Raw genomic sequence first — 16,535 nt, 5'->3', positions numbered from 1 at the left:
AATAGAATGCATCATATAACCGTTTGATGTAAATCTGCACTTTGTTGTTGCCCACTTACTCTCTCTCTTCTCCAAGACTTCCAGTCGTTTTGCTATATGAGAGAGAGAGAGAGAGAGAGAGAGAGAGAGAGAGAGAGAGAGAGAGAGAGAGAGAGAGAGAGAGAGAGAGAGAGAGAGAGAGATCCTTTCAAGTATGAAGAGAAAGTTGAAAGGGGTGTAGAAAAAGAGAGGGGATGCATTTTTAAAAGATGGGATGCATTTTTAGAACAATGACACGCAGACACATGCAGAAAGAGAGAGGTAGAGAGATGTACAGTGTTGGTACAGATCCAATGGGATTAGAAGTTCTGGGCAAAAACACAAAATCCCTCAGAATGTTTGAAGCCCTTTTTTCAAAACCTCAAGAGCTTTCTGGTGGAAAATGTCCTGTCCTACTGTAACTCTCTCTGTATCTCTGTCAGTGTCTCAGTCTCTTGCATAGGCAGGAAGGAGATAGGGGTGCTGTTGAATGAGTCCTGGATCCTGTGTAGACTGGTTATGGTTGCTGGCTTTGTTTCTGTGTATGCCTGGTTCAGATGAACTCTTATACTGTGGGGACTGACTCTGATGGCCTGCTTTCAGGACTAAATAAACCAGGTTGGTGTGGTGTGAGAGGACTGGCTATGAATTGAGTAGTAAGAAGCAGACACAGCTAACTATGGATTGGCAGGCTCTGAATGCTCTAATATTTATCTTACATGTAATTAAAGCCCAGAGGGGATTCTGTCTGTCTAACTACTGAAGCTCTCCCTATCCCCCCTCTACTTCTCTTCTCTCCCTATCCCCCCTCTACTTCTCTTCTCTCCCTATCCCCCCTCTACTTCTCTTCTCTCCCTATCCCCCCTCTACTTCTCTTCTCTCCCTATCCCCCCTCTACTTCTCTTCTCTCCCTATCCCCCCTCTACTTCTCTTCTCTCCCTATCCCCCCTCTACTTCTCTTCTTTCGCTATACCCCCACTACTTCTCTTGTCTCCCTATTCCTTCTCTACTTCTCTTCTCTCCCTATCCCCCCTCTACTTCTCTTCTCTCCTTATCCCCCCTCTACTTCTCTTCTCTCCCTATCCCCCTCTACTTCTCTTCTCTACTTATTGCCCCTCTACTTCTCTTCTCTCCCTATCCCATCTACTTCTCTTCTCTCCCTATCCCCCCTCTACTTCTCTTCTCTCCCGAAACCCCTTCTACTTCTCTTCTCTCCCTATCCCCCCTCTACTTCTCTTCTCTCCCGAAACCCCTTCTACTTCTCTTCTCTCCCTATCCCCCCTCTACTTCTCTTCTCTCCCGAAACCCCCTCTACTTCTCTTCTCTCCCTATCCCCCCTCTACTTCTCTTCTCTACTTTTTGCCCCTCTACTTCTCTTCTCTCCCTATCCCCAGTCTACTTCTCTTCTCTCCCTATCCCCCCTCTACTTCTCTTCTCTCCCGAAACCCCCTCTACTTCTCTTCTCTCCCTATTCCCCCTCTACTTCTCTTCTCTCCCTATTCCCCCTCTCTATTTATTTTCTCTCGATCAATCCCCTCTCTGAATACCAATTGTCCCATCATCATACTAAGGCAGTAACATATATATTCTCACAGCATGTAGAACACTGAGAGTTATGCAAAACAATATTCACTACTCAAATGCTACAGAGAGCAGAGATGGGGTTGAGTAGAATCCCGCCATGTGCAGAGGAAAGACTGTATGAGTCTCTAATAGGTCGTTCTGTGCTCTGTAGCCAGAAATCCAACATAATTGGGACGAATCGGAATCTCAGTTCCTGAAATAGTTTGTTTTTCTTATAATTAATTAGGATGTGAAGTTTTGATTTAACTTCAGGAAACTCTCGCTCATCTCAAACCTCTCAGTTAATGAGAGCAAACATCAGACAGAGCAGGGAACAAAAACAAGCAGCTATTTATACAGACCATTAGAGACAGAGGAAGCTCCAGCTAAATGAACTGGGCTCCGAGACACACAAACACAGCGTGAGTTTGTGCATGAGTGTGTGTTTGTGCGTATGTGCATACGTGCTTACATGCATTCATAACTCTGTGTGGGTGATGGGATTGTGTCTACGTGTTTCTACATCTAATTTCCATCATTATCTTTTTTCTCCTGAAATGGAGAATCCACATCTCCTCTACTCATTCCTCCTCGCTGGCACTGACATGTTGAAAATACACATGCAACAGCAAGGCAGGACCCTGCCATATGTCAAAGCAATCATGCATAAAGGGAAGCAGAGGGGTATTTTAGAGGTCATCGTGTGTGTGTGTGTGTGTGTGTGTGTGTGTGTGTGTGTGTGTGTGTGTGTGTGTGTGTGTGTGTGTGTGTGTGTGTGTGTGTGTGTGTGTGTGTGTGTGTGTGTGTGTGTGTGTGTGTGTGTGAGAGAGAGGGGGGGGGGGGGTTCCTATGGTCTGCAAAGAAGGGCACCTATTGGTAGATGGGTGAAAATAAAAAAAGCAGACATTGAATATCCCTTTCAGCATGGCAAAGTTATTAATTACACTTTGCATGGTGTATCAACACACCCAGTCACTATAAGGATACAGGCATCCTTCCTAACTCAGTTGCCAGAGAGGAAGGAAACCGCTCAGGGATTTCACCATGAGGACAATGGTGACTTTAAAAGAGTTACAGAGTTCAATGGATGTGATAGGAGAAAACTGAGGATGCATCAACAACATTGTAGTTTCTCCACAATACTAACCTAGTTGAGAGTGAAAATAAGCTACAGTATAACACATATTCCATAACATGCATCCTGTTTGCAATAACTTTGCAATAATAAATACTGCAAAAAAATAAGAAATTAACTTCATGTCATGAATACAAAGCATTATGTTTGTGGCAAATCCAACACAACACATCACTGAGTAGGGTAACACGCCGTCATTTATTTTGCCTTGTCTTCCAGGAACATTTTGTGGGGTGAGGCTTTCAGGACTGTTGCCGACTCAGCCTTTCTTTTCCTAGGCCTCCATGGCCTATTACCTCTGCCGCTGTTAGTCGTTGTAGAACTGGTACTTTAAACAAAAAGAAACAAACAAATAAACAACAACAAAAACTCATTGGTTCAACAAACACTTCTTTCTAATCACTCTATATGTTACTATATATTTCAGAGAATTTGTGATGACGTTTTTTTTTTCTTGCCAACGTTCGGAGCAAGGTCACTGGAGACCTGCTGGCTAGGCTGTGGGGTGGAGGTTGTGGCAGAGGTTGTGGCAGAGGTTGTGGCAGAGGTTGTGGTAGGGGTAGAGGTCATAATGGGGGTGAAGCCAACAGCTCACCAGACAGTTTTTTTGTGGGATACGGATGGATAAAACAAGTCTATGCCTGCCAACCACCTTTCTTTACTGAATGCCTTATGGATTCCTGTCCTCTCCGCCAGGTCAAAGGCCAGTTTCCGGACAGCCGGGGGCTCTTTTCATTTCTAGGATATGACTCACCAGGTCACATTCGAAAGAGATTGGTAACCCACCCAAATGGCTGTGGCCTGGGGTTTTGACCTGCTTGTCTCGGCAGGGCCTCAGGGTTTTGACCTGCTTGTCTCGGCAGGGACTCAGGGTTTTGACCTGCTTGTCTCGGCAGGGCCTCAGGGTTTTGACCTGCTTGTCTCAGCAGGGCCTCAGGGTTTTAACCTGCTTGTCACGGCAGGGCCTCAGGGTTTTGACCTGCTTGTCTCGGCAGGGACTCAGGGTTTTGACCTGCTTGTCTCGGCAGGGCCTCAGGTTTTTGACCTGCTTGTCTCGGCAGGGCCTCAGGGTTTTGACCTGCTTGTCTCGGCAGGGCCTCAGGGTTTTGACCTGCTTGTCTCGGCAGGGCCTCAGGGTTTTGACCTGCTTGTCTCGGCAGGGACTCCGGGTTTTAACCTGCTTGTCTCGGCAGGGCCTCAGGGTTTTGACCTGCTTGTCTCGGCAGGGCCTCAGGGTTTTGACCTGCTTGTCTCGGCAGGGCCTCAGGGTTTTGACCTGCTTGTCTCGGCAGGGACTCAGGGTTTTAACCTGCTTGTCTCGGCAGAGCCTCGGGGTTTTAACCTGCTTGTCTCGGCAGGGCCTCAGGGTTTTGACCTGCTTGTCTCGGCAGGGCCTCAGGGTTTTAACCTGCTTGTCTCGGCACGACCTCAGGGTTTTGACCTGCCTGTCTTGGCAGGGCCTCAGGGTTTTAACCTGCTTGTCTCGGCAGGACCTCAGGGTTTTGAGTTGCACATTAAAAGCATGTGCAGTAAATGCCCTGCCCTATTCTGACCCCTAACAATTACCGCTATTCTGACCCTAACCTTCTAACCCTAACCCTTATTCTAACCCTATCCCCTATTCTCACCATAACCTTCTGACCCTAATCTTAACCTCTATTCTGACCCTAACACTTACCCCTATTCTGACCCTAACCTTCGGACCCTAAACCTAACCCCTATTCCTTACAATAGCCCTAATATATTCTGACCCTAACCCTAACCCATATTCTGACAATAACCCTAACCCCTATTCTGACCCTAACCCTAACACCTATTCTGACCCTAACCCTGGCCCCTATTTTAACTCTGACCCCTAACCCTAATTCTAACCCTGCTAACTGGGGGTTATCTGGCTATACTAGCAGACATTACCTTATGCTAACTAGCTGGCTAGTATTTATTTCACCTCAGATTGACTAAATTACTGCTAGAAAAAAATTATCGACCATAAGGGGGCATCTCACCCCATTGTGGGGAGGTGGGGGTCCTCTTGACCCCATCATACTAACCTAAATGACCTTTTTCTAAGTGGCAAAACATGTGATAAATGTACCTCAAAATCGTTTAGATGGAATGACTTCAAAAATGTTGATGAAACAGAGGTAATTTGTAATTCATTAAGACTAGTTGCAGCTAGAGGAACTGTATAATTCTTTTAGGGGTTTTTCTGAGAATTACGGGACACACACACACACACCTAGCACCATAGTACCTTACCACTTTTCATTTTTCAAGCATGGTGGTGGCTGCACCATGTTATGGGTATTCTTGACATCGGCAAGGAATGGGGAGTTTTCTTATCATAAAAAGAAATGGAATAGACCTAAGCACAGGCTAAATCCTAGAGTGAAACCTGGTTCAGTCTGCTTTTCAACAGACACTGGGAGACAAATTCACCATTCACAGAATAATAACCTAAAACACAAGGCCAAATATATACTGGAGTTACTTATTAAGACGACATTGAATGTTCCTGAGTGGTCTAGTTACAGTTTGGACTTAAATCTGCTTGAAAATCTATGGCAAGACTTGAAAATGACTGTCTAGCAATGATCAACAACCAAGTTGACAGAGCTTGAAGTAATTTTCAAAAGAACGTGTGCAAATATTATACAATCCAGGTGTGCAAAGCTCTTAGAAACGTATGAAGAAAGACTCCCAGCTGTAATCGCTGCCAAAAGTGATTCTGACATGCCACTCAGGTGGTTGAATACTTGTTTTTCATATTTTCATTACAAATGTTAACATTTGTATTTTGTGTAGATCGTTGACAAAACAGATGTCAATGAAAACCATTTTAGGGGTGTGAATACTTTCTGATGGTACTATCTAGAGAGCTCTCATGCAGCAAGATGAGAGGCCACACAGCTTTAGATATTCCACCCTGTCATAGAGTAGACATGGAGGGAAGGTACGAAGGAGAGAAGATGAAGTAGCATAGTGAATGTGGGTAGTATGGATCACTCTCAGCCTGACATACTCTATCTACATCCATATCATTCACTAGTCTGGAGGTGTGAGCACAGCAACAGTTACTGACACCGCATAACAACAAGGTATGAGGAGAGAGAGGAGGGAAGGATGGAAGAGGGAGGTGGGGGTGAAGAGTGAAAGACAGGGAAAAAGAGAGTGGGGTGACCGAGGAGTGAATGAGCGCAGGGTGGGAGGGGCATGGAGAAGCAGGAGCAGCTTGTGTGCGTTTGGGGAAGGAGAATTTGAGCCATTTTTTCGTTCACTCAGAAACGACGGCAAAAGAACAGGGGCACCACCATAGTGAGGCCCGACGTGGACCAGACAGAGAAGAGACAGGAGGAGGGCAGAGGTATAAAGAGGGAGAAAGCCATAGAGAGAGGAGGACTGCTCAGTCCTCAGTTTGTTTGAACAGGCGGGTTTCCACGTCGACAACATGGGCGCAGTGGTCGGCACGTTGACCATGCAGACTAAGCAGAGGAGACGACCATCCAGAGGTATGTCAACTACAGTGCATTCGGAAAGTATTCAGACCCCTTGACTTTATCCACATTTTGTTACGTTACAGCCTTATTCTAAAATGGATTAAATAAATGTTTTTCCTCATCAATCTATCTTTTTTTTTACAAATGTATTAAATAAAACATGCAAATACCTTATTTGCATAAGTATTCAGAACCTTTGTTATGAGACTCTAAATTGAGCTCAGGTGCATCCTGTTTCCATTGATCATCCTTGAGACGTTTCTGCAACTTGATTGGAGTCCACCTGTGGTAAATTCAATTCAATTGAGACATGATTTGGAAAGGCACACACCTGTCTATATAAAGGTCCCACAGTTGACAGTGCATGTCAGAGCAAAAACCAAGCCATGAGGTCAAAGGAATTGTCCAAAGCGCTCCGAGACAGGATTGTGTTGATGAACAGACCTGAGGAAGGGTACCAAAAAATGTCTGCACCATTGAAGGTCCTCAAGAACACAGTGGCCTCCATCATTCTTAGATGGAAGAAGTTTGGAACCAACAAGGCTCTTCCTAGAGCTGGCCGCCCGGCCAAACTGAGCAATCGAGGGAGAAGGGCCTTGGTCAGGGAGGTAACCAAGAACCTGATGGTCACTCTGACAGAGCTCCAGAGTTCCTCTGTGGAGATGGGAGAACCTTCCAGAATCTCTGCAGCACTCAAGCAATCAAGCCATTATGGTAGAGTGGCCAGACGCAAGCCACTCCTCCGCTTGGAGTTTACCAAAGGCACCTAAAGAACTAAGACCATGAGAAACAAGATTCTCTATTCTGATGAAAACAAGATTGAAATCTTTGGCTTAAATTCCAAGTGTCACGTCTGGAAGAAACCTGGCACCATCCCTACGGTGAAGCATGGTGGAATCAGCATCATGCTGTGGGAATGTTTTTCAGTGGCAAGAACTGGGAGACTAGACAGGATTGAGGGAAAGATGAACAGAGCAAACTACAGAGAGATCCTTGATAAAAACCTGTTCCAGAGCACTCAGGACCTCAGACTGGGCCGAAGGTTCTACTTTCAACAAGACAACGACCCTAAGCACACAGCCAAGATAACACAGGATTGGCTTCGGGACAAGTCTCTGAATGTCCTTGAGTGGACCAGCCAGAGCACGGACTTGAAACCGATCTCGGGAGAGACTTGAAATTAGCTGTGCAGCGACACAGCGCATCCAACCTGACAGAGCTTGAGAGTATCCTCAGAAAAGAATGGGAGAAACTTGCATCATTCCCAAGAAGACTCAAGGCTGTAATCGCTGCCTAAAATGCTTCAACAAAGTACTGAGGAAAGGGTCTTGTACTTATGTAAATGTGATATTTCCAAACACTTGTAGAAACCTGTTTTTGCTTTGTCATTATGGGGTATTGTGTGTAGATTGATGACGAGAAAACTAACAATTGAATCCATTTTAGAATAAGGCTGTAATGTAACAAAATGTGGAAAAAGTCAAGGGGTCTGAATACTTTCAGAATGCACTGTACATCAATCAGACAGACCACAGAGAGACAGAGAGAGAGACAAACTCAAAAGACAGACACATAGAAGACGACAATGACTGACAAGCAGGGACACCCTAACTGGATAGAGAACCTGAACTACACTCTCATGGCTATGACTGAATAACCACGGTCCTTAACCAGCAGCTAATGATCATGAGTTTGGCTGTGACATGTCTTAGTCTCTATGGGAACTCTAAGATAGCATGTACTGGATAATGTTATTTTTATTATTAGTAGTAGTAAGCAACTTACTTCAAACTGCACAGAGTGACATAAATGGTATCCACAAGTTCATCTGACTCTGGGGAAGTAGATAAATGGCCTCATTGCCAACATCCCAAAGTATCCCTTTAAAAGCATGAGACCTTGCAATGTTTTATTATCAACTAATAATATATTAGATCTTTCTATGTGACTTTGTTTAAATCTGATGGTCAACGATGATCGATTCAGATCATAATTCACCATAATAAGATGATAATATGGCAATGCAAGGGAGACATTATTGCTTAGAACAAGTCTTAGACTGCTTTGTTGCAGCATTATAGTGCATTCTAGTTGTGGGCTTCAGGTCAAAGGTTACCCTCTCTAATATGTCTGATAGCTAGAAAAACAGTTAATTCAGTAAGGTGACAAATTAAGTGCTTAGGGGGCTACATAAATGGATGACATTACTGTTGAGGAACCATGTCCACTCATACTGCCCTAATGGTTGTGTAGTAACACGTGTGGACAGGAAGAGAAGTCAAGGGACAGAGCAATAGAGAAACTGAAAGAGTGAGAGTGACAAAACAGAAAAAGGAGATAGAGATGGATAGCGTGACTGACACATAAGTGAACGCAGAGGAGAGCGAGGAACAGTGACCAGGGGAGGACTATGTGTGTGAAATATGTGGCGTCTTTCCTGAGGTGCACATTGCATGCTGTCCCACAGGCACGGTTGAAAGATTGTTGTCATATATAAGGATGCCCTTGAGAAAGACAGGGTTCAGAATCATTGCTCCTGACTCAAAGGCCTTTTATTACAGTTGGTGTGTGTCAGAGGAGGCTGGTGGGTGGAGCTACGGGAGGAAAGGTTCATTCCAATGGATGGAATGGAATCAATGAAATGTTTGGTACCATTCCATTAATTCCATTCCAGTCGTTACAATAAGCCTGTCCTCCTATAGCTCCTCCCACCAGCCTTCTCTGGTGCGCACGTGTGAGCATGTGCGTGTGCGCTTGCTTGCGTGTGCACAGATGCACATGCATGTGTTCTCAAGAGGAGCAGAGTGAGAATGTGCGTATGTGTTTTGCATGTGAGCATGTGCATTGGCACTCAGCTCACATCTCATACCTCTTCCTGTCCGTATGCTTGAAAGGCTGTTGTCATGGAGACTGCAGGGTTGTGGGGGCATAAGAGGGGAATGTGAACAATCCTCTGTGTTGCCTGATGGATGGATTATGAAGTGATGGTACTATGATATGAAATAGAGACTCCAGGGACTACTGCAATGAGTCACACTGTGTGGTATTACATGAGGGGCACCACCAGAATCATGTTAGGCATGGCTTTCTACAAATACCTCACATGTAGTGGGAGGTTGTATACTGGAGGGATATGGATCTTTTGCCCAGACTTATTCTCAGTGAAGAAATTCTCTAAATTGTTTGTTTTCTTGTTTTAAAATGGGGTAGTTGTTTAAAATGTGTTTATATTAATAGTAGATGTTAACAGAATTCCAATATACTGCCTGTTCTTTTTAAATTAAAAAAACCAATCTTAAAAATGTTAATAGCAATATGAGTTATGGAGAAATTCTTTATTCATACATCATCACATTGACAATAAATTAGGAGGATTGATCTCCTTGATTAAAATCCTGCCATTAATTAAGGCTGACGTATATCAATGCATTTTATCCCACAGATTAAATGCATTGATATATGCAGCAGCAGGCGGCTGTTGGATTCATCTCAAAAATCACTTGGCAACTCTTGGAAAATAATTTGACCATCACTAACATATCCAATCCCCTTCAGCGGTTTGTGAGAGAAAAATCTCCTTCAAACAGCGTGTTTTCTGCAGAGGAGAGACAGCGTGTGTTTTTCTCCTGGAGCGGAGAGACGGCATGTGTTTTTCTCCTTGAGAGGAGAGACAACATGTGTTTTTCTACTGGAGAGGAGAGACTGCGTGTGTTTTTCTACAGGAGAGGAGAGATGGAGCGATGAATAGATGGAGTTTGTGACGCAGAGGTTCTGACAGCAGTGTCAGATAAAGAGACATTCCACCTTGGGGATCTAAAACTACTAAACTCAGTGCCTCCTCCTTCACCACTCTCTAAACATGCATGTCAGAACAGGTGCTGATGAATATTCATTGGATGAGAAACCATGAACTAATTAAGTACTAACCTCAGACACTCTCTCTGACTGTTTGATTTGCCCACTGGCCTACATCCCGTCTGGACCTGGCTGTGACTCATGGGAGATGTCTCCTAATTGTGACTGACTGCTTAAAGACCTATTTCCACAGAGGATGTATCTGGTCCTGATCATCATGGGACTGAGTCACAGGAATTGTTGTCTTTCAGATAATTGGGTTTGTTTTGCAGTGATATGTGGTATTGAAGCTCTGTCCGGAGGCTGTTGTGCATACGTAATCAGACTGTAGTTGTGGCAGTATTCTGGCTGTCTATTATAAAAGTATTGAGGCCGTTAGTATTGAGAGGCCTGGTTTCTCTTTGTACCCAGGCTGAGCAGAATGAGGGGATGTCCCTCAACATCGTGCTGGGTTTGGTTTCATGGGGTATCTCTTTTTTTTACTCCAATTTAAATGAGGTATGTGTCTAAATCTTCCACCCGCTTCTCCTTATCCCTCCCTGTGCCCTCCAGACATCATCTGGATTCCTTTATTCTTCTCTGCCTCCATGTGTGTTTGTTTGTGTCCTCCTCTCTCTCACTCTCTCACTCTTTCTTCTTCTCCTTTTCTCTTCATCACTTCAGCCTGCTGCCTTTTCACACATTCACTCTATCCTACCACCCACTATCTCCTACCCGCTTTTCATCCTCTATATCATTCCCACCTTTATCTATCTCCCCTTCTTTCCCTAGCTCTTTGTTGAGGACTCTATAGCAGTGAGGGACAATTTTGATGGGTGTGTGGGCCACAAAAAAATCTGAACTCATCATGAGGGGCTGCAGTGGCTTGGGGGTTTGTGTACAGACATCCATACCCCCACATGCAATCATAGCCTGCTCTAGCCTTTTGGGGGAACTAAGTGAGAAAAAAATGAAGTTTTGGAGTTCATCTCCTGAAATTCTACACATTTTGCCATGGGGTAGAGAGAAATGTTTCCAGTTTTTTATATATCAGTCGGTAAAATCGACCGTGATTACTACAAGTTTAGATAGCTGGCTAGACTAACTCACTAATAAAAAGAGTTTAGCTGACAAGGGCTGATTGAGTGACTGTCATTGACTGAGATAACAAGAGAAAAACTGTAATTAACTTATGTTATTCAGGTTTTCTCTGTGCTCTTCTTCATAGTTACTGGTATAGTGTGTGAGTGTGTGTGCGTACGTGCGTTACATGTACAGTATCAGTGCAAAGTTTGGACACACCTACTCATTCAAGGGTTTTTCTTTATTTTTACTATTTTCTACATTGTAGAATAATAGCGAAGACATCAGAACTATGAAATAACACATATGGAATCACGTAGTAACCAAAAAAAGTGTAAAACATCAAAATATATTTAATGTTTGAGTTTCTTCAAAGTAGCCACCCTTTGCCTTGATTACAGCTTTCACACTCTTGGCATTCTCTCAACCAGCTTCATGAGTTAGTCACCTGTAATGCATTTCAATTAACAGGTGTGCCTTAAGTTAATTTGTGGAATTTCTTTCCTTCTTAATGCATTTGAGCCAATCAGTTGTGTTGTGACAAGGTAGGGGTGGTATACAGAAGATGGCCCTATTTGGAAAAAGACCAAGTCCATATTATGTCAACAACAGTTCAAACAAGTAAAGAGAAATGACAGTCCATCATTACTTTAAGGCATGAAGGTCAGTCAAGATAAAAGATAAAGATATATCTCGTAGTTAGTGAGGAATTAGTGTCTTTGTGAGAGTCTGTGGGTGAGTGTGTGAAGTCTGTCTCCTGTAGAAGAGCCGTCTAGCCTGTATGTTTCATCTCATCATCTATAATCCAGATGATCATAAACCTGGAGGGCTGTCCTCTTCATCTGCATGATCAGTGTTGGTACTGATACGTGACCTGAATTGACTGACAATCATTTAAATCAGTTCAAGGATGGAATCAAACGAAACCAAGTCCACCTGATACAGTAATGAGCAGAGGACCTAACCCTCTAATAACCAGAACACAATTTGTGAAGTTGATCAAATGTAAGGATTGCGTGGAGGAATAACATTTTTTTTTAAAAGAGAACACTATTGAATATAAGCTGTACTGCACAAAGGGATTCAAATGATAAAGAAAAGCCTATCCAGCATGGGTGTTCGGGATGGCAGTGAATACACAGTGTGTTCAGGGACCTATTACCATGGAGATGCCAGCAGGAGCTAGGCACTCAGGATCAGCTGATTCAGCTGTAAGGGGATTGAAGCTTTGGGCAGATTCTGTTGGAATGATGCATTATACCAATGAGGTACAGACAGACAAGAACACTCAATGTGATGTAGTAAGATCTGTGATGTCTGGCTCATTAGGAGTTACAGGTGGGATTTAATCAGTACATCAGTCAGTCGTGTCTCTTTAATCTGAATGATTGGGGGGGGGGGGGGGGGGGGGGGCTCAGTGTCTCCCTCTGTGAATTAAAATGTCAAAAATGTCAAATGTAATTGCCAGCTTCCACTTCCTCTGCAACAGTCCCTTCTTCATTTGAATGTCCCTCCCTTGCACCCTTTCTCAAAGCCTCAGTGATGCTAACACAGTTACTGCTGGACCTGCAGGGTAGGGTAGGGTAGGGTGTGTGTGAGGTTGGAATATTTTCCAGGTATTTTACAAACGTAAAATAGGATAAATCACTTTTCTCCCAGGTAACCCAGTGTTTCCCGCCAAACAGGAAGTGTCATGTAAAAGCATATAAATAGGCCTGTCTGGTTGTGTTTGGCGATTTGATCAAAAATCCAAGCCTGATGAGCCCTACATTAAAGACATTTAATGAGCCCAAGCTCAAAAAAAGACCAAAGGATTGGGGGCTTTTGATATATGATATAGGCTACTTATCAGGAATCAAGGTAAGACCCAAATGCAGACTGTGTGAAGTAGAAATGTTTATTGTAACCACAGGGACAGGCAAACGACAGGTCAAGGCAGGCAGGGGTCGATAATCCAGAGCAGAGGCCAAGGTACAGGACGGCAGTCAGGCCAGGGTCAGAGACAGGCAGTAGTCAGGCGGGCGGGTACAGGGTCAGGACAGGCAAAGGTCAAAAACTAGGAGGACGAGAAAAAGAGAGAGTAGGGGGAAAACCAGGCGCTGAGACAAACCACTGGTAGGCTTGAACAAACAAGTTGAACTGGCAACAGACAGACAGAAAACACAGGTAATAATACACATGGGATTATGGGGAAGATGGGCGACACCTGGAGGGGGGTGGAGACAATCACAAAGACTGGTGAAACAGATCAGGGCGTGACACTACATATTATGAAAGGTGTGTGTATATGCATCAGCCTACTAAGGCCCTAGTATATTTCAAAATTCAAATTTGCTTGCTTATCCTTGTAACTTTGTAGGCTGCACGTGCTGCACCAGAATCGTATGCTCTCTATCGACTTCATCACCTACTAATTGTAGGCTGATGCATATACACACACCTTTCATAATATGTCCCCTAATGTTATTAGACTACCTCCTCTGTCTCTATTGTTGCTTCATTCCTTCCTCGCTTTCAACAGTGAAATTAAATACGTTTAGTTGTCCTTGTCTTAATCATCCTCATGACATAGTTGAATAATATAGGACTACAATTATATGCAGAAGGCTTTCACTTCTCTTCACGAAGATTGAATGGTTATGGGTCTGAATAAATAACCGCTATAGCCTACCACCACCGCACGTTTCCTCTTTCAAACTACCTGTGAGTTCTATTGGCTGCTGGATTTAACATTCAGACAAACAAAGAGTTAGCGTCCCTCTTCGAATAGTCTATTAATATTAGAAATGCTATGACGTCCAGCAAGCTATTGTTGATGTTCAAATACTGGAGAGTTGAGACCAAATCACGGACGCTGGACAGAGTGGATTTCAGTTGTAACAAAAGGCAATTTATTGAGTCAAAGATATCTCGTCCTGCAGTTTTACGTGCACAGATCTAGTTCATTTAACTCGGTAAGGAGTCAGGTGAAAAAGAGACCTAGACATTGGTCACAGCAGATTTTATACACGGAATATGTAGGTGGAGTCTTGTCGTGTTGGTCTTCTGACTGGTCCCAAAGGGTTGGAGGCAGACCTGCTCTAGCCAGATCAGAAGCCCCATTGGTGCACAGCAGAGTCTTGTTCTGAGCACCCGACCAGTAGAGGGGGTGAGATGTGTGTTTATACAAGGAGATATTTGTGTGTCAGGAAATCTGATACAGGAGAGCAGAGGGGGTCGTGAAAGAAGAGAACAGAGGGGGTCAGTTTTATGGCTGGGTGTATGTGTTCTTGCGATGGAATGTCTTTGTTTCCTGGGGTGGTAAGACAACAGAGCTGAGGGGGGGTAGTTTTATTGCTGGGTGAGTGAGCTGGTTCCTGTTTTAGCAGGGGTACGTAAGATGATTTGAGTCAGGCGGTTTGGCTTGGCGCTGTATAATATATGAGCTATGTGTATGAATGTTTACATATATATATATATATATATATATATATGACACTATTCTAGTCTAGGTTTTCCTGCACGGGACTTCAAGATCTAAGGAGTGTTTTTTAAAGAGTGGGGTCAGCGGCGCACAGGTGTGTGCATATTGCGCAAGAAACAGAGGACATAAGTTAGAAGCTTATTATGCAAAATCCATAATTAATTAGCTAAATATACAGTAAGGCTAATACTGCATTGAATGTATTACCCGAAAGAGGTAGGCTAGGACATCTATACAGTGCCTGTATTCAGACCCCTTGACTTTTTCCACATTTTGTTATTTTACAGCCTTATTCTAAAATGGATTCAATTTTCCTCATCAATCTAAACACAATACCCCATAATGACAAAGCAAAAACAGGGTTTTTAGAAATGTTGGTTAATTTATTAAAAATATCACATTTACATTAGTAAATGTACTCAGGACCCTTTACTCAGGACTTTGTTGAAGCACCTTTGGAAGCGATAACAGCCTAGAGCCTTCTTGGGTATGATGCTACAAGCTTGGCACACCTTCATTTGGGGAGTTTCTCTCATTCTTTTCTGCAGATCCTCTCAAGCTTTGTCAGGTTGTATAGGGACCATTGATGCACAGCTATTTTCAGCTCTCCAGAGATGTTTGATCGGGTTCAAGTTTGGGCTCTGGTTGGGCCACTCAAGGACTTTCAGAGACTTGTCCCGAAGCAACTCCTGCATTGTTTTGGCTGTGTGCTTAGGGTCGTTGTCCTGTTGGATGGTGAAACTTCACCCCAGACTGAGGTCCTGAGCACTCTGGAGCAGGGTTTCATTAAGTGCTGCAACCTCCATGCTTGACCATAGGGATGGTGCCAGGTTTCCTGACGCTTGGCATTCAGGTCAAACAATCAAGTGGGCTGTCATGTGCCTTTTACTGAGGAGTGGCTTCCGTCTGGCCACTCTACCATAAAGGCCTGATTGGTGGAGTGCTGCAGAGATGGTTGCCCTTCTGGAAGGTTCTCACATCTCCACAGAGGAACTCTAGAGCTCTGTCAGAGTGACTATCGGGTTCTTGGTCACCTCCCTGACCAAGGCCCTTCTCCTCCTATTGCTCAATTTGGCTGGCCGGTGTGCCTTTCCAAATCATGTCCAATCAATTGAATTTACCACAGGTGGACTCCAATCAAGTTGCAGAAACATCTGAATGATGATCAATGGAAACAGGATGCAACTGAGCTTAATTTTGAATCTCATAGCAAAGGGTCTGAATACTTATGGAAATACGGTTTTTTATTATTTTTTATTACATTTGCTAAAATATTTTAAAAACAGTTTTCGCTTTGCCATTATGGGGTATTGTCTGTAGATTGCTGATGTTTTTTTTAAATTAAGACTGTAACGAAACAAAAAAGTAATGGGTCTGAATACTTTCCGAAGGCACTGAATATAGAGCTATACATCAATCTAGAACAGGATGATCTATTTTGGGGTTCATGGAGAGAGACAAAGACTGCGAGAGAGTGCTTGAGCGTGCCCTGATTTAAAGCAATATTCGATTGATAGGCTGTTTTTAACTCTGCAGCTACAATTTTAAAAAATATATCTCTACAATGAAAAAATTATGTGACTCCTGAAAGCCAAATGGAGAAGGATAAATTTGACACTCATTCAGTCTTTATATTACTGTAGCACAGACTATGCTGCAGCAAATGTAGGCCTACCTGTCGCAATAAAAAAAAGTTACTATGATGAGATAGATGACAGGTCTACATGCATTGTGAACTGCGTCCCATACCGAGATGGGCTGTCTGTCCCCACCCTGAGCGTTGATGATTCATCATGCAGTGGCCGTAGAGATGCCACATTTAGACATTGCATATCATTTAACAGTTCCAATTTACGCCATGCTGTTCATATAAATCATTTATTATAATTGACCTGTTTCTCACTGGTATTTATCCTGATTAAAGGGAGTGGTTTTGGGTGGT

At 43.5% G+C, this 16,535-nt stretch overlaps 1 protein-coding gene across 4 annotated transcripts in view; it reads left to right on the top strand.

Annotated features, from left to right (window-relative positions):
* The window catches only part of LOC109872502 (Kv channel-interacting protein 1), a 34,089-nt gene that overhangs the window by 12,856 nt on the left and 4,698 nt on the right, over nt 1-16,535 (top strand). The window contains exon 1 of one of the 4 annotated variants that reach the window (XM_020463763.2): nt 5,807-6,225. The exons of the other annotated variants lie outside the window; for them this stretch is intronic. Within the exon in view, the coding sequence (XP_020319352.2) occupies nt 6,165-6,225 (61 nt within the window). The 5' untranslated portion in view covers nt 5,807-6,164. Of the gene's footprint in view, nt 1-5,806; nt 6,226-16,535 lie in introns of those variants that run through there. 4 annotated transcript variants of the gene reach the window in all.

The sequence above is a fragment of the Oncorhynchus kisutch genome, linkage group LG28 (assembly GCF_002021735.2).
Source record: "Oncorhynchus kisutch isolate 150728-3 linkage group LG28, Okis_V2, whole genome shotgun sequence".
Lineage (NCBI taxonomy): Eukaryota > Metazoa > Chordata > Actinopteri > Salmoniformes > Salmonidae > Oncorhynchus > Oncorhynchus kisutch.
Note: the sequence above shows the minus strand (reverse complement) of the source record. Positions and strands in the feature narration are given on the sequence as shown.